Below are 26,830 nucleotides of genomic sequence, written 5' to 3' on the forward strand. Positions count from 1 at the left end.
GAAACACCCATTGCCCCCTGTGCCCAGTCGATGTAGGTACTGCAGATGCAAACACCCATTGCTCCTGTGCCCAGGTGATGTTGGCACTGCAGATGCAAACACCCACTGCCCCCTGTACCCAGGCAATGTAGACACTGCAGATGTTAAACCTATTTTTTCTAACTCCTTATTCCCACAATAATTTCACAGTAATCATTTCCAATAACATAAGATCCTGCGGTAGAGTGGCGGTTTGCCGATTCCCGCGGTAACAGTAAAAATTGCTCAGAATGAAAAAGACTTCCACATCCTCACATACACTCAACATGTGTCCTTACAAGTTGGGGGTATAGCACTAGAATGAATAGATCCCTGCGATGATCGTGGTAGTTCTCAGTGAGTCCTGGTGCCAGTGAGGGGCTCTTAGGAGATGGTGCTCTTCCGTGCCGGTGAGTTAAATGGGTTTATTTGTAAGAACCACATTCACCTGGGCGTTGGAGATCGAATAATTTAGTTGTTAGAATAAGCTTCATCAAAAGGTTGCCATGATGGCCCATCTTGTTGCAGAGGCCTCGCTGGCCTGAGAGATAGCTATTCAGCAGAGCCAACAGTGCGGAGCTCATCATCTCACAAGTTCTAGCTTCTTGCTCTCATACAAACACCCTGAGAAAGACCCTTGTTGGGTTGAAACACCCGTCGGCTTTTGTGTGTTAATAAACCAGCGCTAAACTCTTAGCTCAAGTTACATGACCTCTAATCTTTTGCTTGATATACTCAAGCTTATTCTAACAACTACATTATTAGTTCACCAGTGCCCAGGTGAATGTGGTTATTACAAATAAACCCCTTTAATGCCATGGGATGGAAGAAAACCCTGTGGGCGCTTTGAAACACAATGGCCATCATTACGACCCAGGTGGAAAACCATGGTGCTAATAGCACCATGGTCCATGCCGGTAACATACCGACTCCACCATGGAGAAAGGGGGAATTACTGCCCCATTCCAAGGTTGGCAGGGCGGTAATTCGCCCTTCCTCCATGGCCCTTCCCCATTCCCATTTTTGCCCCATAGGGCTCAATGGGAATGGGGAAGGTGCTAAGTACGGTACCGCAAATTGCGGTACCGTACTTAGCACCAAGGTCCCTTTGCGGGTCCCTACTTTAACGGCTGGTGTAGACCAGCCGTTAAGGTCGGGTCCCGCAAAGGGACCTCATAATCAGTCGCTAATGGGTTAATGGCGCTGCAGCCTTTTACGGCGCCGTTAACCCATTAGCGCCAGGGTCGTGCCCATATCAATGAAGCCCAATATCTTTCTGTATAATCGCCTTACAAATGCACAGTAAAATAAAATAAAAAAATAAGGCAAGGAGCACAAAATAGGAACGTAAAAGAAATATGCCTTGCTTTTATGATTTTATTTAGCACTCCATTTGGTGCAAATGACACCCTAAATGTACACAAAAATAAATGAAAACATCATGACATGCAGTCATTAAGTGATCTCCTCATTGGAAATATTGGGAAGAGTTCTATTATAGTTTGTGATTTAAGAGCAACATGGGTTCTACCTCCACAGCAACCCTTTGCAGTGCTTTAAATCGCCTTCTAAAAATCAATGTGCAAATATCTGCAAGCAATCAATCAGATGTAGCAGTGACAAGAGCAATCCTGAAGCGATATGGACATGGCGACATGACCGGAGAACACAGAGGAATCAACATGCACGTGTTACACCGTGTCTTTCACATGGCCTAAGTATGCGGTTAGTGCACATTTTTTTCTTTACATGCAAGAAGGCAGAACACACCAGAATAATCCATAACAGAATATTTGGTTTGATTAACTCTCTCATTAATTTGTGATTCTTTAATTACACAGCCTGCGTCAGTCACAGCTGCTATCACACATTCCTTGTCTAGGCATAAGAAGGGCAACTTGAATGTACCGGACATCATGTACGTGCATCCCAGGACCACCTGCAGCACAAAGTGTCCATCTATTTTCACGAGCGATGACATATCTTTCACAGCCTTTCGGAAGCCATCCACGTCTGTGCAGACAAGTTCCAGGAGCATTGTTGAGAGGAGGCAGTCAACTTGAGTCGGAAGCTTCGGCGCAACTGGATGATCTTCATTGGCTTTACATTTTATAAGCTTTACAATCTTTCTTCTCAGGTTTTCTTCTTTCTCAATCCACATTTCTCTGTGGAAACAAATGCAATATATAATTTGGCAGATATGTAGACGAGTCAAGGTTTACTTAACATGCAGTAAAATCAGCCTTTAATAAAGCAACATGCAATGGGGTTTCCCTTCTTCTCATCATACAACTCGAGCTCTCTGTGGTGAACATGCATTAGTAATGACTTTACATATCACTTTCCAGTCAATGTGAACTACAATATCCTGTGCTTGCCCAACTTCTTGTGTATATGATATGCTATCTTGTGTTTGTATTTTTAGACAGTTTTTATTGATAGAACAGATGTTTTGTTCAGGGAACACCAGTAGAATTAACCAAAGTCTTTGGAGAAATTCTGCAGTAGATTATTTGATGGGTCACAAAAGAAACATAGGGCCTCATTACGAGGCTTGCACTGACGGAATGAAGCGGGCCGGTACGGGGCCGGCCCCCTTCATTCCGTCAGGGCTGATTACAAGCTTCCCATCGCGGGACCCGGATCAGACGTCTGGTCAAACCAGACGTCCCGTGAGGGGAAGAGGGAGATAACAACGGGACACTTGTAATGTGCTTGTTGTTACCTTCATCCCCATTCCCACTGAGCCCTATAGGGGCTCAAATGGGAATGGGGAATGGTTCCTGCAAGGAGGACTTACCGGGTCCTCCTATGTCGGAATGACCCGGTAAGTCCCCATTGCAGGGACCCGGTAAAGGAGCCCGGTTTGGAGGCAGCCATGGAGCTAATAGCTCCATGGCTACCTCCAACCTCGTAATGAGGCCCATAGACCTTATATTGGACAATACGCAGGATAGGTAGTGACCAAAGGGGGACTGGATATTTAGAGGGGGAATGGTCCTATATACCGGCTCTGTCTTGGGTTGTTTCACTTGTCTTTTAGGGAGTCCTGTGTACCTCCACCAGACTCCCTCCAGCGATCACTATGACATAAATCACCAGGTACCCAACCTCCACTTGCGATTCCCAAAACTTCAAGCCCTTAGTGCCTTGGAAACTCTAAGGTGCAGGTGTATTGTATTGGTGCTACCAATGTAAATCTTTTAAGAGAGCTGGGACTCTTAAGACAATACTCAGTCCATCTTTGTTGCCGGATATTGAACAAATGAACCGCACAACTTGGCTGTCTAACAATTTGAGTGGTTTCAGGAAATGTGGTATGTGTACACAATGTAGGTATGTGCACCATCAGACCATTACATTTATGGATTCTCATGGCAAACAATGGCTAATACAGCAACGGATTAATTGCGAAACCAAATTTGTAGTGTATGCTATCATTTGTGTATGCAAAAAGATTTACATTGGTAGCACCAAAAGAGAACTGAGAGTACGTATCCGCGAGCACCTGGCCAAGATTGGCAGTCAAGACATTTCGTTGCCCTTAGCAAACCATTGGCAAAACTGTCATCAGCTGCACAACAGATCTGACATTAGATTTAGAGGTCTGAAACAAGTGATACTGAGCAAACGAGGAGGAGACAGAGTAAAAGCTCTGAGCCAGTCTGAAGCACGCATCATTTGCTATTTTAATTCTACTAATACAGGTCTCAATAATGATAATGAGATGGCTTCATTCCTATAGGATTTTTGTCTCTACTAAAGAGTTGATGATTTGAATCATGTGTAACAGCATGATAGTACTAAGTAACTTGTTCACTGAATTTATCATTATTCTGTGTTTGTGGGGTGGTGGGAGGCATAGCAACACTAGCCACACTTAGTGATTTCACAGGACTCTTTTCACTATACTATTTACATGTAGTTATGTATACTGCACTTTCTAAATTAATGGGTTTGGAATAGTACAAATAATGAAGCATTCACTTTTATATGCACTTTCAAACAACTAGTTTATAGCGGAAATAAGGACTTTGTATTTTGTAGTTTACAATATCACGGTATGAAACAGTATACGCTAACTTATTGTTTTAGATGACATGTGGGCTATAATGGACTAGTCCATCAATATATAATTGTAATTGTAATTTATGTCAACATGCTTTTCAGAGTATGTGTCCTTTGGAACGCTTGTATGCATAGCTTTCCCTTTAAAGGGTTGGCAACAGGCAGTAATGTGACATTGGAGAGAGTTGTTTGTGGCGAATCGAGACTGCTTCGCCTCGTAGGAAAGAGATTGCCATGGTAACGCATAGCTGCGTTGCCGTGGGAACCCAAACACTCTATAAGCACTTCCAAAATGGCGCCGACTGCTTTCACCATTCGAGCAGCCAACACAAGGGATTTCTGAGCAACAGAGTAAGTCGCTTTATCTCGATCACTCGCTTATGCAAGCTTTGTATTTGCTAGTGAGATCGCATTGATAAGGCCTATTGTAGATTTCAAAAACGTACCTTACCTTTAATCAGGTTTTCTTGTTTAATGTGACGGTGCCACAAAACGCTAACTTCCACCCCGCAATGTGGTATGGCATCCTGCCTGTGACGTGTTCTCATACCCGTATGCAATTTAGTTTGTTTCACTTTGTACGAGAGGTGACCTACGAGGTGAACAATAGTGAGTTAGACTAATTTAGGGTTACAGTCATTTTTGTGTTTTCAGATTTTCTACCATTGGGATTTGTCCCTATTATTATATTTCGGACAACAGTCGTACGGATTAACTAGTTCTATTATTGGGTAAGCTCAAGTTATATTACATTATGTATTTAAACACACTTAGCAACTAATGGGCATTTTTTACTTTTGTCTCTTGTTTTTTCAATTTTCTTTTTTTTTGTGTACCCTCATTTGTTATTTTGTTATTCTATTTATTGCTATTTTGACATATTCATATTATTTGATATGGTTACATATGTCCATATTATGACATTATTGTGTGTTTTTTGAACCCGCTTAATCCTCCCCTTCACCAACCCTTGTTTCTCTGTCTAATCTAAATATGTGGACTTTTTAAATGTTTAATTTTCATATTTGATATTTGATTTTGAACTATGATGTTAATGTCATTTTTGTAATTTACTTATGGCTCCGGTTATAACAAATTAGCCCTGATTTGAAAAAGGCTTGTGGGAGCCGAAACGCGTAACCAAGTAGAGGGCTTTGTAACAGATTGTGCAATTAAAAAATCCAGCCTCATAACTGGCGCTGAGTCCTGGAGTTTTCTGTTTTTCTTCTTAATTTGTGGACGGTATGGGCTTAATATCCGTCCAAATCCAGTGACCCGCGACAATTGATGACAACTAATGCGATCAATATTCCTTAATATTCTGACATTTAATATGGATTGTAAGGAGTCGTCTGCTAGAGCAACTAGAAACTAGTCCTATTGATAAAATGTGTTAATAGATTTAAAACTACTTTTTTAGTAAGTGCCTTTGGGTCTTTATGCATAGGAAGAACAGAGTGTATAATTGCTATTAAGCTGTACTAGTGATGTGATATTGTATCTTGTTTAAATTTGTTTACTGATTAGTAGTGACAGCATCCAGCATCATTACATTTTTACAGATATATTTAGTATCACAGTATATACATTTTACTTAAGTGCTAAATATTCTACTACATATTCCATGAATTCAAAGCATTCAACATACATTTTGAATATCCCTGTTCAAAGTGTGAGATAAGAGGTCCTTGCACCTGTTCACTCCACAGGAGCAGGCAGGCGCATTAAAATGTTCCAGACCAAGGTATGGTTTCTTTACCCCTGTTTACCTCACAGGTGCAGGCAGTCAATTTATCAACAGTGATACAGATCAATGCCTCTGCATCAGGTTCATTTCCCAACAAGATCAGCAACTGGTGTGTGGCAAATCAGTTCCCTTGCATCTCCCTTCACGGAGGGCGTAAGTCAAGGGTATTCTTCAGTTCATTTAGCATTTGTCTCGAACATGCTACTATCCGCCTCTTTCTGTATCTGCTGGGGCTTGGTCCCTAAGTAACTCCATCGCTACCATCCCCCATCAATATACATCTTTCAACCATAACTGAATCGATAGGCCCTTCAGGTTTGTCCAAGAGATTGCAATTCTGCGTTTGGCTAGCATAAGTAAGAAGGCCACTATTTTCCTTTTCGACTTTGTTCGCTTTCCCCCTGGTAGTATTCCCATAGACAGGATTCAGGTGTGGGCATTTATTGGCCCAATAATTAGTCTTACTACCTCTCCCCAGAATGCTCTAATCACCTGACAGTCCCAGGTCATGTGCCAGAAGCCTGCTGTGGCCTCTTTACACCTAGGGCAGGTATGTGGGTGTTGCGGATTGATCGTGTGGAGCCTGGATGGTGTCTTATATACTCTATGAGTAACATTGTATTGTATAAGTCTAAACCTAGCATTTCTTGTTACCTTACGGGTCTGTTTCCATATTTTGATCCACTGCTCTTCAGGTCTCTCTCTCCCAACATCCCGTACCCATTTCGATTTTACAGCTAGCTCCGGATGTTTCTTCCTTTCTTTCATCTACAGATGTATGCGTGATATCAGGCCTCTGCTATGGGTAGTGTGTAGCATCTAATGCATCAGGGAACTATTCTCTGGTTCTACCAGGGTTTCCTCCCATAGGTCAGCTATTTTCTTCACAATTCGGGCAAATTTTAGCGGTAGGCCCGGTCTATATGGATGGGATTCTGCAGCTCCCCTACTATCTGTTTCCAGATTTCCCTTGGTACATCATAGATTGCGCTCTTTCCCCTGGTTGCCATCGGGTCCCATAGTAGTTTGGTCTCCTTCCTATGCATAGGAAAATCCCCTAGTAGGCGTTTCAGGTCTCCTTCTGGTGTATCCACTCAGTTGGAAACTGTTTGCAGTTGAGCCGCTGCGTAATATACCTCATAATCTGGCAATGTAAGTCCCCCTTCCGTGTATGATTAAGACTACAGGCATATGCAATAAATCCCCTTTGGTATCAGTCTGTACCACAAAGATTTAGTTGGTAGCTGTGGCTGAGCAGTCAGACTTATCTCAAGAGGGAGATGAGCAGTATTCAGGGTTTACACAATAGGACTACAATACTATGGAACAAGGAAACACTGACCAAAGCTTTGTATTAAAAAGAATTTATATATTTATTTTACACACTTCTAATTCAACACATTAATCACAGTTATTAAAGCAAGTTAAAATCAGTTAAGAACAGTATACACAACTACCTGGTTAAATTGTAGGCAAGTTTGAGCAAGAGTGAAAACTGAGCAAAACGGCACAGTGAAAACCAAACACAAATGGTACTCTAGCAATTTCTCACAAGGGAGGGAAGGAACAAGTTACACAGGAATATACTCTTAGGCACCCTAGCAACACTTCCCAATAGGATTGTGAACAAGTTTAGTCAAGGCAGTACTTTAGCATCTATAATACTTAGGTGAAAACCGAGCAAAATGGCACTTCACAAGTTTAAAAAGTGGGAAGTGAAAGGTGGTTATAAGAGTCTAGTGCACCAACACAGTTCTAGTTGAGAAGCAATCTAGAGAAGGCAGTTCTAACAAATTTAGCCAGAGTCAATGGGCCTGTGCCAGAGTCATTGGAACAGGGCAAAGAGCCAAGGAGCAAAATGTTCTTGTAGCTGCAGTCAAGTCTTTGTTAAACGATTCTAAAAGATGGTTGCAGAAGGTGAAAGACAATGTTAGAGGATAGGGGTGGCCAACCCGGCAGATAGGTAAAGGATTTAAAACACCTTCAACGGTACCAAGCAAAAAGGGCAGCCTGGCGGAACAATGTACCTGAAAAAGTGGAAGCGGCTCCTGCGGTGGCGGAGGTTCCTGGCAGTGCCTGCAGTTCGTGTTGTCCAGCAGAGGAAGAAAGGCTCTCATCGTGGAGGAAGGTTCGAGTTACTGCACTGCCCCGGGAAGAAGCCTGCCGCGGTGAGCCCAAATCGGATCAAAAGGTACGCTCCTTTAAATCGCGGCCGTGGTGGATGGGTGCCTGGCTATCCGGTCTCCGTGTGCAGTGCACTGGCAAGTCGACCAAGGCAGGTCCTGGAAGGTGATTGGCAAACTAGTTGGCCCCACCAGCTCAAGGGAAGATGAAGATCTTCTCTCGTCGTGTGGAGAAAAGTGGTGAGACGCTGCAGCAGGGCTTCACCGGTGGTTCAGTCGTTGCAGATGTCTTTGGCTTCTCTCTTCTTCGGCTTCTTAGTTCCAGTGGCGATGTCTTGCTCTTCCAGTCCTCAGGACCCTGCTTTTATGCAAAAAGACCCCCATTCATACAGCCTAGCTGTCACTCACACAGTGGAGTGGTCATCCTTGGTGGGAGACCCTTCAGCCTATCAGGGCAGAGTGTGACAACCTTGAGGCAACCCTGTCCAGGGGATCTACTCCATTTCCCACACAATGGGTCCACCCCAGACTCAGTGGCGCCGAAAGGAGGGCTTCTTGGCAGAAGCCCGCCAAAAGGACGAACAATGAATCCCCGACCTGGGTTAGGATCTTAGAGAAAGACACGAGAAACAATTTATATAAAAGTTCTCCCAAATAAAACCTACCGGAGTAAAGTTAATATAAAAATAAACCGGCGGTATGTTAGAGGCTGTCAGTAAATGTGGTAGCCTCGAACAATGGGAAAATCCCATAGGGAAATATTTGTGGTCGAATATTTTTGGTAGTAACCACTGCCACCAGCCAGAAACTTTGGAGAGAGGGACTGTACGGTACCCTCTTGAAAATGAACACCAGGGAAAAAATATTAACCCTTCCCAGTACTTCCATAGTAAGATGGGTTGTACTGGTTTGGTTCATAAACAGTGACTAGTAAAGTCAATGGGGACTTTACATGCCTTGGGAGACAGTAGTCAGTCCCAGGGTATGGAGTCTATGTTGGGGGGTCACTATGACACCCCTGTGTTACTGCACGGAGGGTGCTGTGTAACACATGTGGATAAAGAAGGTTCCTATGAGGGTGAGATAAACCCCATAGACATTAAACACAAAAAATAGCCTAGAACACACATAGCAAATATGCCTAAGAGTGGAGAAAAAGAGTCTCACTCTTAGCAGGAGAAAAAAAAAACTGTTCAAATCCAGCAAAGCTTCTGGGGGACTCTATAGGTAAGGGAAATAAGCCATGGAATGAGAATTCTCCCTAACACCTATACAGGATATTGATAAAATAATACAATAACCTGGGTAGTATCACCTTCTTACATAATGGTATTATTCCCATCAGAGAGATCGGTAGGGTTTTCCAAAACTTTATAGACTCCCCTATACTGGACAGTGCTCTGCCCGTGTTAAACTCAAATGTTTCTTCCCGTTCGTGGACAATTGTGATTCCTAAGTAGCGGTAGGATTCCGGCTCCCAGCAAATTCCCCAGTGTGGGAACGAGCCCACTAGTTGTGTGCACATTGTCCCCAGAGGGAAGACAAAGGACCTCATTCACACTATACCCCGACAGCTTTCTGAAATTGGCCACAACCTCCAGTATTATCGGGATATTAGCCCTGGAGTTGCTCACGTATATCAGCGCGTCATCTGCGTATAATTATATATTATGCATTATGTCACGAACCCTGATCCCCGTCTCCTGTATATAGTGCCTAAAGTATCCTGCCAAAGGTTCTAATGTGAGGGCGAATAATATTGGCGAGTGCCCCTCTCCAGCATGCATTTGACCGATATCCAATCGCCCGTTTTAACTCTGGGCTGGGGTTGGCATACAGTAATTGGATCCACTCCTGCATTTGGGGGCCCATTCCTATGTCTTCCAGGGTCTTAAATAACCATTTCCACTCCATGGAATCGAAGGCCTTTGCGTCTGAGGCCATCAAGGCTAATTCCTCTTCTGAGTGACGGACATGTGCCATTATGAAATGAAATCTCCTGAAGTTCATGGAAGTATTTCACCTCCCTACGAAGCTGCATTGGTCCGGGTGTCTGATGTTAATGATGTTCTTTTTCTAGTCGCAGTGCTATTATCTTCCCCAATATTTTCGTATCAACATTCAAGAGTGATATGGGTCTGTATGATTCGCAGAGTGTTGGGTCTTTTCGGGGCTTCAGGATAACTGTAATTAGTGCTTCTCTCATTGATTCAGGGAGAACCCCCTGAGTGAAAGCTTCCTTATAGACTCTTTGTAACATTGGAAGCAATATATCAGTGTACTCTAGATAGTATTCTACCAGTAGGCCGTCTGTCCCTTGGGACTTCCCTTTCGGCATTGTTTTTTATGCCCATTCCATTTCCTCGACCTCCATGGACTCTTCCAGCATTTCCCTCTGGGGTGTCGTCAATTTGGGCATGTGTGCTATTTCTTGCAGGTCCTAAACCTTGTCTTGTCGAATATGTTCCCTCGCTTTAATACAGTGACATGTAGTATTCCTGAAAAACCCTGTTGATCTGTTGCTGTGTGGTTACTCTGGATCCCCTATTGTCATTGATTTGTGTGATTGCTCCTCTCGGGTGTTGTTTACGGATCAACCATGCTAGGAGCCGACCCGCTTTACCCCCCTCCCCATGTACCTTTTTGGTGTAGCAATCCCTGTCAAAATTGGTTAGGGTTTCTTGACATGAAGCTTGGGTCTTGATAGTGTCTGCCATGTCCTGCTCCACCTTTTTCCCCTTACCCAAGTCAATATCCAGACCCCTAATTGTATCCTCCGATTCCTTCAGCTTCCGGGACAGAGTCTTGCTAATTCCCACCGCTTTTGATATGCAGGCACTGTTACCTTAAGGGCTTCCCACAGGACCCCCACCTTGTCTACCGATCCCTCGTTATCCTTCAGAAAGGGGACAATCTCTTATCTTAAGGTTGTATTAAAATCTCTGTCTTTCAGCTGATCTACTCCCAATTTCCATGTTGGTATCGCCAGGCGGTGACATCCTATCTACAGTACCGTGTCCAGTGGGGCGTGGTCGGAGATCACCTTCCCTAAGTATTCTGTCCGGGAAAATCTATGTGCGCCGTCAGTGCCCAGTCCAGATGAGATGAGGATGTCTCCCGTGCACCGATGAGTAAAATGAATATTCCCTATCATCTCCATGTGAACCCCTCCATAGTTCCCGCAAGTCCAATTCCTGCACCTTTCTATTAATGGAGCGCATTTAGCGGGGCCATTGGTAAGCACCTACTCCTGTTCAGTCTATATTTGGGTACAAATAACAATTAAAATCCCCCCCAAATGAAATTATCTGGCCTGTCTTTGCCGATTATCTCGGCTACTTTTTGGAAGTAGTCTTCATTATCCGTGTTGGGTGCTTACGAATTTACCATGCATAAATTGTGTCCCTCTAATGTGCCCCGTATAATAAATGGGCGCCCTTCACCCCCCCTTGGAAGTTTCCAGCCGTAATGGTACATTGATGTTGACCCAAATTGACACCCCCCTTGAATATGATGAGTATGAAGTTCCCACTAGTGTGCTTCCCCAACTCCTCTGCAGAACTTTAAGATCAGCTTCAATCAAGTGCGTCTCCTGCAGTAACGCAATTTTGATACTGTGTCTCCGTAGCAAATGTAGGACTTGGGAGCACTTAGATCTCTTGCCCAGACCAAAGGTTCCTATCTTAATTGACATTCAGGCTGTTTTTGTGTGTCATTCCCCCAAGACTTCCCCTCTTTTGGGGTTGCCATAGTTTCCCTCTGTTTTCATAAATGTGCCCCCTTACTAATTAGATTGGCTATGGACCACTCCTTGGTTATACCTATCGTGTTGTGTGTCACTAATCTGTTGATGGCCTGCTGTCCTCCATAGTTTCTTGCTATCCCCTCTACTCATTTTCCCTCTACCCTCTTCTTCCCACTCCCCCCCTTCCGGTTCCCTCCCTCTTTGATTGCCCCTACTCCCCCATCTCTCTCGTAGTAGCTAGTTCCTGCCTTAAAGTGCGACGGAGCTCCGTCACCAAACATCAAGAAAAAAGATACTGGTTGGACTGCTTAGCCCGTTGGTCTCGAGGGGTCGCAGTCAGTGGCTCGGCCTTGAACTTGGCTGTAACTCTGATGCTCCTACTCTTCTCCCTCTGTGGTTTAGTGTCTTGTCCTCCATTTCAAGAAAGTTTCCCAATGTCTGCTGTTAGTCTTTATCCTTTCTTCTCCCTCTTGTCTCTTCTTTTCCGTTGTTGCTTCCATTAAATTTATGTCTATGTGGCTTTTCTGGTCATTGGTTCCTTATTGTGTTTGGTCCTCTCTTCCGTTCCGCATTTCTGGTTTGGCGGTCCGTCCATACTTGGTTTCTATCCAGGTCCAGGCTTTGTTGGGTGTGAGGAAGAAATGTGACTGGTTGTCTTCCAGCACCTTCAGTTTGGCCGGAAAAAACATCATGTATCACAGGCCGTGTTCCTGGAGCTTCCTTTTTACTGAGTCAAAGGATTGCCGCTGTCTTTGTACCTCCTGCGTAAAGTCCGGGAATATCAGGATCCATGCATTCTCCAACTGTATGTTTCCCAGTTTTCCAAGCCGCTGGCAGGATCGCCTCTCAGTCTCTAAAGTTAAGCAGTTTAGCCATTATGGCTTGGGTAGTGCTCCGGGGGGTGGGGTCGTCCGGGGTCCCAATGCACTCTCTCCACCGTGAACATTTTGGAGAGGATGTGGGGATGCAGTGTTTCCAGTACTATTTTCTCCACAAAGTGTTCTGTGCTGTCCCCCTCCATTCATTCCGGCACTCCCACCAGCCGTATGTTACATCTTCTAGAGTGTCCTTTGGCGTCCTCCACTCTATCTTCGAGGGTTCTTGTTGCCCCCACAAGGCCCTGGATTTTTTTGCACATGGTTTCCACCACATCCTCCAAGTCACTTGTTTGCTGTTCTGCTGACACCACTCTTTTATTTACTTTTCCCAGGTCCGCTCGCACCAACGACACGTCTACCCCTACTTCTTGGATCTTGGTTTCCAGTGCCTTCCGTGTCTCTTCAATAGCTGTCATGAGATTCTCCAGGGTCACACCACCTGTCTCTGCTGGTGTGCTTGGGTCCCCCTCTTGTTGGTCTTGGGCCTACTTGGTTGTTTTGGGCTTGGCGCCAATGTATGTTTCCATCTTCTGTTGGCCTTTCACCATTTTGTGAGCGATTGACTGGTTGGCTCCAGTGAATATTCCCTGATCTACTCGGCCGATGTCGTGCCCAATTCTTCTTTTGTGCCTCTCTGGTCTTACTGTTTCCTCCTATGTGTGTGCATCAGTTTGTTCATCAATATGCACCTTGGATGTTATTTTTGTCCATTTATCAGTGGACCCCCATTAATGGCTGTGGGTCGCTCCTTGTTTTACAGCGTTGTATCACTCCCCACTTGGTGCTCTTGGGAGTGCCCCCAACCTGTACTCATGATTCTGGGGGTCTCCTGGCCTCCATGTGTATCTCTGGTGGCAGAATATGTGTGATCTGTGTTGTCCAGGAGATCCCGTTTGGAATGTTTCAAGTGGCTTTCACTATTTGTGCACCTGCCTCCCGTGTGTCTCGCTGAGTGCAGGTGCCTGTTTGATCCTGGCCTGGGGTCCCGTTTGATTAGGTATGCACTTTCCTTACTGTTACTTCGCTTGCTGTATGTGGTGGTCCGTCGATGGCGATCGGTTCCTTCACTCTTGTGTGTTGGGATCTGTTGTGGTTAACGCTATGCCCTGTGCGGCTGTTGTTTCATCCCTCAATCTGCGCAGCAGTTTTTCTGGCTTCTCACGTGTTTGGTCCCCCTCTGGTCCGGCTCTCATATAAGTTTGCTGTTATAGTTAATGTATGGGTGAGGGGTCGTTTCTTTGCTGACTTGCTGCCGGTCTGCGCTGCTCCTCACCTGTGTGGACCGTGTCCCCTGGTCCCACACAGCCCATTTCCCAACGCGGCCAAGGTGGAGGGGGGTCGTCCCTCAAAGTGTCTCTGATGTCTCTCACTCAGGGGGATGCGGCTTGATCCGTGGGGAACGTTGATGGGCTTTGACATCCAAAATGGGTAGCCCGCCCATACTGTTGTGCTTGCAGCCTGCAGCGTTATCTCTCTGACTTTCCTGCAGGGTTTCACGTGTGTCCCAGTATGTGGTCTGTCTCAGTTCGGAAATTCCAGCAAGATGGTGCCCGGAACTAGATGTTTTTCACACCGGGCCAATATCACAGACAATATGAGTCCTCTGTCACCTTGTCAGAGTGCCCTATTCCTTGAAGCGCTTTGAAACACATTGGGCCTCATTACGACCCTGGCGGAATGGGTTTAGCGGCGCTGGTAAAGGTGCCGGTGCTGTTAAACCCATTCCGCCCTATTACGAGGTTCCCTTGCGGGACCTGCTCTGGACGTCTGGATAGACCAGACATCCTTTGCGGGTCCCGCGAGGAGACTAGCATGTTAACAATGGGCCTGTCATTAACGGGCCCGTTGTTAACATACTCCCCATTCCCATTGAGCTCTATGGGGGCTCAAATGGGAATGGGGATGGTCTGGGTCTGGGTTCCCTGAATGGGGAAATACCGGGCCCTCCAAAGTCGGAATGGCCCTGTATTTCCCCATTCAGGGACCACGGACCCGGACCCGAGTTTGGAGGCCCATTGTGTATAAGCGCTATATAAATAAACTATCATGTCATAGCATTACACGGAGGAATCTTTCGGAAAGCATATGTGATGAAAATCTCGGTGAATGGCAGCCAAATGCAGGATATTTATATCAGGATATTTAACGGCCTCACTGGAGTGATAAGATTTAGGTCCTCATCCTTGCGCTGCTCAACAGCCCATTGTAATATTGTATATTATGTTGGATTAATGTATGGTATCTAATATGGATTAATTTTGTCACTGTGTATTTTAAAAATATTGTATCATTATCTTTATTATTTTCATTATCATTATTATTATTATAATCATTTGTATTGTGGACCTAGCTACAGGAACCAACAGAGCTCTTAAGAACACAGTGAGGGAAGCAGAGAAAAGGGGAACAGAGATCTAACAACAGGGAAGAAGGCAACTGGCAGCAAGGGATCTACAAGCACCCATTGGAGGTAACAGTGAGGAGCAGATCACCAGGTCTCAGCTAGGGGGGGAGATTGGAGAGTTTGTGGACCTAGGTGTTAGGGAAGAGTATTCCTTGAAGATGAAGGACTTGAGCTCTTTCCTGAACTGCAGAAAGGGTTGGGGCGAATCTGATGTTGACGGGATAGAGGTTCTAGACTCTTGGGGTATACACAGAGAAGGCCTGTATCCTGGTTCTTTCCTTTCGGCCCTGGCAGACTTCAAGTCTGCACATGTGCTTTCTTCTAGTTGATGACAAGTCTCCAGAGATTCTGGGTTTCTCTGTGGGGTAACGTGAGGACTTCAGGGTGACAGCCATATAGATGATGCAACAAGATTATGGAGTCCTTTTGTGAAAATATATTTAGTTTAGTCTCCTATAAGGTATGCATATTGGCCTAAGCACATTTGCATCGTGCTACAAACCTATTGCCACAATATGGTGGCCGCGTTGCCATTTCGTTTTATTCGCCATCTTGAATGCAATGTTCAGTTCCTTGCTCATTTTGCCTTTCTCACTCTGAACGCGGTAGAAGGCCACGGCATAAACTCTCTGTTAATTAAAGAGACAGGAATGCACATTCTGCTGAGCGTGTTGTTTGTCTTATACCGTAGAACCTTGAGTTTTTGCAGAATCCTAGCTAATCTATAAGTTAGGTGCCCGCCTGTCTCGACCATGTTTTCCCCACTGAACCATTAATTGTAATAAAGTGCAGCTGCAACGGTCTACTCTAGAGAAAACCCGATTCCCAAGCTTTAGAGCAGACTGACCTTAGGCACCAGCAGCAACACAGATAAGCTGTACAGAAAATGTTACCTTGTACCAGGGAACACAATATGCCCCCTCTCACTGTTTTGCCCTGCTTCCAGACAGTAAATTGTCAGTAGGAGGGCGGAAGAAAATGCTAGCACGTTGCTTTAGTAATCTACGTGGAAAGGTCATTAACCCTATGGACCCTATCACATGAGAGGTCTGTACAAGTGTATCGTATGTGATTCCCAAATGTATATATGTTTGACGCTCTGGCTATTCGGGGCTCTCTCTCCCGCCACAGTGTTTGTACGCATGCATCGTGGGGTGCTGAGACCCCAGTCTGACTGCAATAAACACTGTTATTTGACATTGTGACTGGCTAATTCCATTTCTTTGTAGTAAGCCTCATTTTGTGGTCTTTCATTTTGAGTCATGTTGGCGCATGCAAAGGGGCATTGCCACCTTCCAGGTCATACATTTTTAACTGTATGTTTTATGGAATTATTCTTGAATAAACATCAGTCCTCTCTCTCAGAGTCCTCCACATCCCACAATCACTTCTGGTCAGTCCCAGCAAATGTATATCAGTGAGATTCTCCCACAGGCTGACCTTGGAGATTCCTGGCCCATTAACTTCCCCTCCCAGGTATCACTGCATGGCAGGTGTCTAGTCCACATTCGATGAGAAACAGGAGTGACTGGTGTGCCACCAGCATCCCCAAATCATTGCTGCTCCCTCCTAGCAAATCAGTCAAGCACGGCTCTCCCACATTCTTCTGACCAGAATTGGCAACGATTCCCCCATACAAGGGTCACCTGATGGCACATATTTCTTCCACTCACTTGAAGAGAAGGACTCTGACTGGTGTGTCACCCCAACTCTGAATTTCTGCTACTCACTTTAAACAACATCTGACTCCTCAACAACAATCTGTCTGCAAGCTTGCCGGCTGTTCCACCTGTAAAAAAGTGTCACCCAATGGCACGTGTCTCATCCACTCACTCGTCCAGTCACAACAAGCAATGGGCAATGATTGTTGTGTCACCCGCCTCCAGGAATCAGTGCTGCACGTGTCTCAAGCTCCAACCTTGTTTCCTCCTTTTAAGCCATGTGGTTGAACTTCTGATGAAATTTTCAAAACGTTAGTTCAATCACTTGAAATGCAGGTGATTCAATGTTCGTATGGGAAATTTCATCTAGGTCTGCACATGAGCAAAATTGAAATCGCTTTATAAATGGTGTTTGCCATCATCTGTAAAAAAGAGGGTACACATCCCTGTGCTGCATCTTGTACTGTGTGTCTGTGCTTTCCAGACAAGTGCACCCCAAAGCGTTGTTAGTTCAGCCCCGGAAAGCTAAAGTCCTTTATGCAATTCCTTCTGGTTTTGCAACGGCTTTTGTCATTCCTTGCTCATTTAGTCATACTGTAGATGTTCATTCCATCATGACTAATGGCTCAAACCTTTATTTAGATTCAATATAGATTCATTTAGATTCAGGCCCACCTACCAACTTCCAAGAAACCCTTATCCACTATCTATCCCACAACCTGAAAAAAGCAACCAAAGTAGTAGTACAGGATGACTTCAATCTAGGGCTAGACGACCACCAAGATGCTAATGCTGCCGCCCTACAAAAAGGACTAGCCACTCTAGGGTTTGTCCAAACCATCACCAAGCATACCCACATCAAAGGGCATACCCTTGACTGGGTTGCGCAACATAATTGCCCCATTCTCCGTTCTACCATATCCCCCATCCCCTGGTCAGACCATTTCTGTATTAACTTTCACATTGACATCTCCACAGAACCATCTAAACCCACCATCCTTCTCCCTGCTGCACTTTCAAGGAGCGCCTAGAAGCTAACGAACGATACCCTCCTTTCGCGCCTTCATGTTCCAGCTCTGCAACCACCATTCCCCAATGATCCTGTACTACTAGCTAACACATTCAACCAGGTCATAACCACTGCAGTAGATACCATCGCCCCCTTGACGGCCAAAGAAGCTAAGAAAACTAAGCATTGTAATGCCTGGTTCTCCCAAGCACTCATGGATCTTCGCTCCAAAAAAAGGCTATCACTTGCCACATGGAAAAGAAACCCTACTGAACCCAACAAAACTGCCTTCAAGACCATTGCGATAGAATACAAAATAGCTATCACACATGCAAAAGCTGAATCCTACAACAAAAGGATTAATAATGCAGACTCGGGGACTAAGGAAATCTTCGCTATTTTCAGGGAACTTGTATTCCCCACAGCCCCACCATCCAGCATTGTCAAAGATGAGGCTTGGTGTAACCAAATTCAAGGAGCTATGCTTGACAAACTCGATTCCCTGCACACCAAAATTCTAGCCCATCAAGAAGCTTTCTCTTCCCTATTTGAATTCTCTCCCATGAGCGAATCAGAAGTCACTGCCCTCATAAAGTCCATTAAGCCCTCTAACTGCAAGGGGGACGCCTGCCCAGCTCACATCATCAAAGACTGTGCTCCACCCCTCGCTCCCTTTGTTACTGCGTTCATAAACTTGTCCTTCCAATCGTCTATTGTACCCAGTTCCCTTAAAGAAGCCTGTGTCCAACCATTGCTAAAAAAAGTGTACCTCAAGCCAAGCCTGACCATGGTCAATGCTATCGCTTCGACTGCAGCGTATCACTCTAAACTGATCATTGCTGTCAGGCCATTCTTGACCCAACAGAACTGCATTACCATAGCCAGAGCCATCATTGGCTCCAGACTAGACTACTGCAATGTCCTCTGTATTGGTACCTCCCAAAGAAACCTGGCTAAACTCCAGATAGCCCAGAATAATGCCTTAAGAGCTGCAACAGGCATATCAGGGAGGGAACACATCTCAGCGCTCAGGAGGCAGGTACACTGGCTACCTATCAAGGAAAGGGTTGTGTTCAAAACACTAGCCTTAACACACAAATGTCTTCACGGACTCGCACCCAGGTATCTAGCACAAAGGATCAAACAGCGTCCAGACCTTCCAGGTCCACCTACGCCAACCGCATCATGGTTCCTCACACGCGGAGCGTGCGTGCTGGGGGCTGGGGGCTCGAGCTTCCCGCTGGAGCAACCTCCCAGACCAGATCAGATCAATCGAGTCTCATGCTGCCTTCCGCAAGGCCTTAAAAACTAGACTGTTTGTCTGTTTGTCTAGATGGCTATCCCCATGTGCGATTTTTTGCATATGCTTCCTCACTGAATTTGTCACACTTTGCGATGTAGAATACTGTACTTTGTAATTTAACTCTGTAAGCAACTGGCTTTAAGCTTTATTCCTGGGTCGCTTAATGTAACCCTCAACCAAGCCTTCTTAAGTATCCTTGATAGCGCCTCGATGCCTGTGGGCTGCAGTGTGCTCTACAAATCCAAAAAATAAATAAAAATAAATAAATGAAAAGTCACATTAGCTTGAAATGGAAAGGACATGTTTGCTGCTTTGCCCACCTCCCACTAATGCCATTCCTACCTGTTTCCTTCCAGTTCACAGACATACTTTGCAGCCGGACTCCAGTCAAATGCTCCAGCTTCCCTATTAATCCATGTTCTAGCCGCCTGTAGCCTGGTCTCAAGGAATTCTGCCAAAATGATTTCTTTGAAGAATCCACATGCCGGGAAAAGGAAACTTAGAATGTGGCATCCTCCGTAATGAATTAAGGTGTCTCCCTTCACTTCACCTGGTTTAAAGGGAACAGAAGAGAATGTGCTTATCATGTTGGTTGTGTATGTATTTCATCTTCAGGAATAGGCCAATATACAATGTGGGTCACATACAAGGTCAACATTTTAAAAAAGAAATTAAAACGTGTGTGTATAGCCAACAAAAGTGGGACATTATTTACATTACTGGTTGATTTTCTGTATTGAAGACATGTGTGAACCAATTTGAAAAACACATTAGATTCTATGTTCATGGGTAGAGGTGAACAGTGTGCTCTATCTCCTGAATTTCTATGAATATAATGGTATGCTCACTTCTGCTGAAGGCCGTAGAGAACAGAAGAAAAAGTGGAACTAATAATTTCACCTATACCATAACTCAACATTTGTGAAGGTAGCTATGATAATCACTACATGTGTTAACCCTTTATGTGCCTAATAATGTGGTTTTGATTGGCAGACAGTACATTCTGTGACCCCCATTAAAGAACATGAATAAACATATTCACTGGAGTGGGTGGCAATAGAAAGGTTAGCATGTAATGAGCAACAGCCACTTGAGTGCCTGCCATTCATCTACACATGCGCGCATTAGCAAAATATAACCAAATCCATGTTTCTTGCATATTACATTTGATATGAATATTCTTTAAGGTATATAGCTTGTAGCCTCTAAAGTATGTCCAGAGTCCCTCTACTTGTAGGACAGGGAGGGTTTTATGAGTCAGCAAACCAGGCTGCTAGCAGTTGGGCGAGGGTCCTCATGATGACGGAGAAGGATGTCATTGCAGGTGGCGGGAGGGGGCGAGGGAGCTGTTTATAGTCACAGTTTGTTTGTGTGTTTGTGTGTTTGTTTGTTTGTTTTGTTTGTTCATTTGTAGCGCGCACCAGACCCGAAGTAAATGCGTAAGGCATCAGCCAAGGCGATCAAGCCTGCTATGGCCTGCATTGGCTTTTTGGACTGGATCCACAATAGTGTTCTACAATGTAGCAATGGAAGGCACGATGCCATGCTCAGAAGCGTTCTGCAATGTACTCAGCTTCCTGCATGTTGCGATGATATACTAGTGAGGCCAGAAATGCATTGCAACTAATAATCAATAGGGCCCTTTAGCTGAACACTATGCAGAACCCTGTCAAGAACAAGGATGCCTGCACTAAGGTGTAGTAGTCATGGTAGTATGGTATTTTGTTATGTGGGACTCAACCCCACTCAACTCTACGTCCCCCAGTTTCTTATGTTGGAATGAATGTCATACAGCCCACACGTGAGAAGAAATATAAACTAAGAAAACCCATGAAACACGATTCAGGACCCCACTTAAAGGCCAAAGGTACAGGCCACAAGCAGATCAGCATGTCATTCTGTCATGATCTCTGCTTCCAAAAGGTCAGGGTTTTCCCAACTCCCTTGGAAGCAGATCCATAACCCAGGTTCCGAGTGCCAACCAGTCCCAATTGGGACCTTTTGGACCCAGTCCTGGCGCCAGTGGCACCAGGCTCATAAATATGCCCAGTCCCAGCGCTGGAAGCGCCGGGCTCATAATGTTTGGGTGGACTTACCTGCAGCAGACCATGCTGCTTACTTGCCTGCCAGTTGAGCCTCTGATCCTCTTCTGTTTGGAACTACTTTTCCTGTTAGGTGGGGCAGGAAACACTCCCTAGATTCAGAACACTGGAACTCTTCTGGAAAGCAGGAACTCTTTTCTTACCTAGGCGTGGCTGTGGAAGGAGACACCTAAGCACTACAGGAGGCTATTTAAACCACACCCGATGGATGAATCTTGCTTTGCGTTATTCTGCATCCTCTGCAGCAGAACGCTCATCGTGTCTTCTGCATCTGATCTTGGGCCTAAGGAAAAAGGCTTACCATCCTGAATCCAGTCTTCAGCAACACCTATAAGACAAGAAAGAACAGGTTAGCATTACGGTCCTCAGTGACAGCTCGTCACTTACCTGGTCCATCGGCTGTCACCAACGCCTCGTGCTGCATTCCGGCATCTGAAAGACAAAGGCTTACCTACTCTTCGTGCGCTCCGGAGGTCTTCACACTGCATTGCGGCATCTGAAAGACAAAAGCTTACCAACTCTTCGCACGCTCCGGAGGCCTTCGGCGCTGCATCCCGCATCTGAAAGACAAAACAAGGTGCGTTTAAAGACATTGGGGAACTTTAATACTCACGTGCCATTACTCCTTTCCACATCTAACCCAGTGGGTATTCCGGCACCCTGCAGCCGCTCCGAACTTGTACCTGCAAAATAAAAAGACAGTTAGAGCGCATCGTGAAACAGGCAACAAGCGCTTACTTACGTGCTTCCAGGCGCTTCTATTCATCACACGGGCTCCATCTTCAACTCACTTCAGCCCGTCATCCGCCATCGCCGGAACTCTGCAAAACAAGAAACATCATTACTAAAGACTTTAAAGACATTAGAATTACTCGAAACTTACCGTTCGTGCAGTAAACGACGGACAGCAGTCCTCTGAAGTCAAGAGGCCTGCTCCCCTTATCCAGTGAAGAAACTGGTTACAGCACCCTGCCCCGAGGCAGATGGAGAGCACGGCGTTCACTTACCTAAGGTGAGAGCGTTAACCTTTGGGGTTCTACAGGAGAAGAGAAAGGGAAGAAGAGAGAGACATTCAATAACCCAGTTCCTTAATCCCATATTTTCTATCTGCAGACATCTTACCCTTCGAGTCAGACATACAGTGCACAGAGGTCCAGCCCAAAGAGCCAGCCGTGTGTTACACATCACCTTTGAAGATACGGTATACGCCCAGTCAAGACCGGCGCCTCTACGGGAATCAGGTGAGCGTAACAGAACGCAAAGCCTACCACAAAACTCCCGTCCAGGCGCTATGGAAACCTCGGATACCGACCAGCTAGCCCAGTTACTTGGGGAACTAAGGGCAGAAGTGCATGCAGCCCGTCAGGAAACGAACGCTCTAAGAAGGGAACTGATTATTTCCAAGGAGCGAACAGATGATCTCGCTAGACAATTGCTACAGTCACAAGCCGGACAGACCCCGTTACCCGCATCTGGGGGAAATCTTCCTTCTACATCCTCTATGAATCCAGTGCAGGTCAACCTACCTGGGAATGTACCTCTGGCTCCGCCCGAAAGATTTTCTGGTGACCCAAAGAGGTTTGCAGTATTTATCAATCAGTGCCGGTTGCATTTCTTATGCCGGCCAGCAGCCTTTCCAACTGATCAAGCTAAAGTAGCTTTCGTGCTTTCGTACCTTAGTGGCAATGCGGCAGACTGGTCGATCCCTCTAGTAAATCAAGATGATCCGGTCCTCCATGATTTTCAAGCTTTTCAGCTCAGTATGGAAAAAGTGTTTGCAAGACATTCACAGGGGCAGGCCTTGGACAATGAGCTTCTTTCGTTGCGACAAGGTAATCAAGACCTTTTGGCTTATATTGCGTCTTTCAACAGACTGATAGTGGAAACTCAATGGCCTCAGGACAAAAGGATTACGCTGTTTTCTAGAGGTCTACGTGGAGAGCTCAAAGATGTGTTAGCCCAAGTAGTGAATCCCCCACAAGATTGTTCGGACTATATAGACTTAGTCGTTCAAATAGATCACAGACTGCAGAACAGGAAGGCCGATCGTTCCAAGTTTGAAGCTCGAGTATTTTCCAAACCGCCAACTCCTTCCAAAGGAGTAGACTCCGGGGAACCCATGCAAATAGGGGGTCTGAAAGGTCCTCTAACACAAAAGGAGCGGGAAAGGAGAAAACAGTTGCAATTATGCCTCTATTGCGGAAACTCAGGGCACTTTCTTCGAGACTGTCCGGTGAAACCTGCCAAGAAGGCAGTAGGAGCTGCAGTTACCAAAGTTACAAACTCTGAGCAGGGAAACGACCTCGCCCGACAAGAATAGAGGTCCTCTTGCCAAGCGTGAAAACCAGTTCCGTGACCTCGCATTTCGTGATACCTATGGTCCTCATTAGCCCTGATAATCCGGATCGATTACATGCAATTGAAGCTTACGTCGACAGCGGTGCCATCGGCAATTATGTGGATCATGAAATGGTTTTGAGGATGAATCTAACTCTTTGTCCCAAGGCTGTAAAGGACGTCATTACTACGGTGGATGGTACGGAGATAGCCTCCGGGCCAGTAACGCATACCACTCAAGAGGTGACGCTAGTAAGTCAAGATGGACACCATGAGAAGATCGTGTTCGATGTGATCAAGGCCCCTCAGTTTCAGATTATTCTAGGAATACCTTGGTTAGAGAAACACAATCCTCTGATCGATTGGCGAGCAAGAACGGTCCAGTTTCCAGAATGTGTCTCTACTTGTCACCCTCCACCTGGTGTTGCACTGGCAGCAATTTCTTCAGAGACTCCCCAGTTACCTCCCGAATACCTAGAATACCAAGATGTTTTCCAGAAGGATCAGGCTAACTCTCTACCTCCTCATAGGTCTTATGACTGCCAGATAGACCTGATACCTGGATCTACTCCTCCTTGTAGTAGAATTTATGCCCTCACCGAGCCTGAGAACCTTCACCTTCGACAATACCTGGATCAATACCTGGCAAATGGGTTTATTCGTCCTTCCAAGTCCACTGCTTCTTCAGCTTTGTTCTTCGTTCCAAAAAAGGAAGGAGACCTTAGAACTTGTATAGATTATCGCTCCCTGAACCAGATCACCGTTAAGAATAGATATCCGTTACCTTTGATCCCTGAACTCCTGGACCAAGTCAGAAAAGCATGCATATATACAAAGCTGGATCTTAGAGGAGCTTACCACTTGGTACGAGTAAAAGAGGGCGATGAATGGAAGACGGCCTTCCGCACCAAGTATGGGCTATTTGAATATCAGGTCATGCCCTTCGGACTTTGCAATGCCCCGGCCGCCTTTCAATATTTTATGAACGATGTCCTCAGAGAACTCATAGATGTGTGTGTTGTTGTTTACATTGACGACATCCTTGTTTATTCTTCATCGGAATCTGAACATCGGAAACACGTGAAAATGGTCCTCGAAAGATTGCGTCAACACAAACTTTTCGCTAAGTTGGAAAAATGTGTTTTCAACGTGACTGAAGTTGAATTCTTGGGATTCATATTATCACCTGGCGGAGTGCGTATGGATTCAAAGAAGGTCGATGAAGTTCTCAAATGGCCATCACCATCCTCCGTAAAAGGTGTGCAAAGCATGTTAGGCTTCGCTAACTTTTACCTCAGGTTTATCCCCGAATTCTCTCGAATAGTCCAGCCCATCACTGCCTTGTTAAAGAAAAACAAACGTTTTGAATGGTCTACCGAGGCGGAAGAAGCTTTCCAGGATTTGAAGACTAAATTTATCTCTGCACCAATCTTAAAACACCCTCGCCCCGAACTCCCCTACATCGTGGAAACTGATGCTTCAAGCCTTGCCATGGGGGCAGTTCTATCACAAAAGGACCCGGTAACCAATCAGTTGCATCCCGTGGCATTTTGGTCCCGCAAATTCTCGCCTCCTGAAATCAATTACACGATTACTGACAAGGAACTTCTGGCTATCAAGTCTGCCTTTAAGGCTTGGCGGCATTATCTGCTGGGGGCCCGACACACCGTTACTGTGATTACGGATCACCGAAACCTGCAATATTTGAAAACCGCAAAAGCCCAATCCTCTAGACAACTCCGTTGGGCATTATTCTTTGCCGAGTTTGACTTCATAATTACCTCTCGACCTGGTACAAAGAACGGTAAAGCTGATGCCCTTTCTCGGATGGGAGTGGAAGAACACTTGATCAACCCTAAACCTGTACCAATCATTCCCGAACAAAGAATTCTGGGTGTAATCGCCACAGAATCCATAGAGGAAGTTAAGGATAAAGCCAGGCAACTTGTAACTCCAGCAGACATACAGAATTGGCATCTGCAGGGAAAGGACTTTGCAGTAAAGGACAACTTATTGTATTTCCAAGAACGATTATACCTACCCAGCACAGATTTACAGAAAAAAGTAATCTCTTGTTATCACGATTCTTTAATGGAAGGACATCCCGGTATGGCCAAGACCTCAGAAAAGATCAAGCGCTACTTCTGGTGGCCGTCTTGGAAAAAAGATATCAGAGACTTTATAATGTCCTGTGGAGTATGCGCCCAAAACAAGAGTCAAAAGGAAAGACCAGCAGGCCTCTTACGCCCTATTGACATCCCACCTCGCCCTTGGCATACGCTTTCTATGGACTTCATCACCGATCTACCTCCATGATCCGAATACAATACGATTCTAGTAATCGTGGACTTATTCTCCAAGATGGCGCATTTCATTCCGCTCAAAGGCTTGCCAACAGCAGCAACTCTGGCTCGAGAATTTCTCGAAAACATCGTCCGACTGCACGGTTTTCCTTCGGTTCTAATTTCGGATCGAGGTAGTCAATTTATTTCTCATTTTTGGCGAAGTTGCTGTCGGTCGGCTCAAATTGATGTGAGACTATCGACCAGTCACCACCCTCAGACCGACGGACAAACCGAGAGGACCAATCAAACTCTGGAACAGTATTTACGCTGCATGCTGCAACAAACTGAAAAAACTTGGAAAGACATCCTTTGGATAGCCGAATATGCCTACAATAACTGTCCATTCGGGAACTGGGAAAACCCCGTTTTTTCTTTTGTACGGCAGTCACCCTCGAACATCGGAGTTGGATCCCCTCCAAGATCTTGAAACACGAGCAGTAGACTACCTGCATTCTACAATCACCCAAGCCTTTAACGAAGCTGTTTCTCACCTTCAAAGGGCTAAAGAACAATACAAGAAAGGAGCAGATCAACATCGGAAGGAAGCCCCTCAATATCAAGTAGCATATCAAGTCTGGTTATCCACCAAATATCTACCTCTAAAAGGGCCACGCACATTCAACCCAAGATACCTTGGTCCCTATTCCATCACTACCATAGTAAACCCAGTAGCGGTCAAGTTGGACTTGCCCCCGCACATGAAGATACATCCGGTCTTCCACGTCTCTCTATTAAAACCCGTGCAACCTCAAACCCGACTAACTAAATCTCCAAAACCTATCCTAGTTGATGGAGAACTCGAGTTTGAAGTCAAAAGCATTCTGGACTCCAAGATCTCCAAATCTAAACTATTTTACCTAATTGACTGGAAAGGCTACGGCCCCCAAGAGAGATCCTGGGAACCTGCTGAATATGTCCACCCTCCTCGCCTAATCAAAAGATTTCACCGAACATTTCCTGACAAGCCAAAACCCCCGGAGAAGCCCGGTTTGGGAGGGGCCTTGAGGGGGGGTACTGTCATGATCTCTGCTTCCAAAAGGTCAGGGTTTTCCCAACTCCCTTGGAAGCAGATCCATAACCCAGGTTCCGA

At 45.4% G+C, this 26,830-nt stretch overlaps 1 protein-coding gene across 1 annotated transcript in view; it reads right to left on the reverse strand.

Annotated features, from left to right (window-relative positions):
* Nucleotides 1-1,398: 1,398 nt before the first annotated feature.
* Nucleotides 1,399-26,830, reverse strand: part of LOC138528286 (nicotinamide N-methyltransferase-like) — a 63,585-nt gene continuing 38,153 nt past the window's right edge. Inside the window, exons 2-3 of the mRNA XM_069639747.1 lie at nucleotides 19,299-19,506; nucleotides 1,399-2,183 (exon numbers count right to left, since the gene is read on the reverse strand). Of these exons, the coding sequence (XP_069495848.1) occupies nucleotides 1,745-2,183; nucleotides 19,299-19,506 (647 nt within the window). The 3' untranslated portion in view covers nucleotides 1,399-1,744. The remainder of the gene's footprint in view (nucleotides 2,184-19,298; nucleotides 19,507-26,830) is intronic.

Source organism: Ambystoma mexicanum, chromosome 7q (assembly GCF_040938575.1).
Source record: "Ambystoma mexicanum isolate Mex_15411 chromosome 7q, UKY_AmexF1_1, whole genome shotgun sequence".
NCBI classification, from domain to species: domain Eukaryota; kingdom Metazoa; phylum Chordata; class Amphibia; order Caudata; family Ambystomatidae; genus Ambystoma; species Ambystoma mexicanum.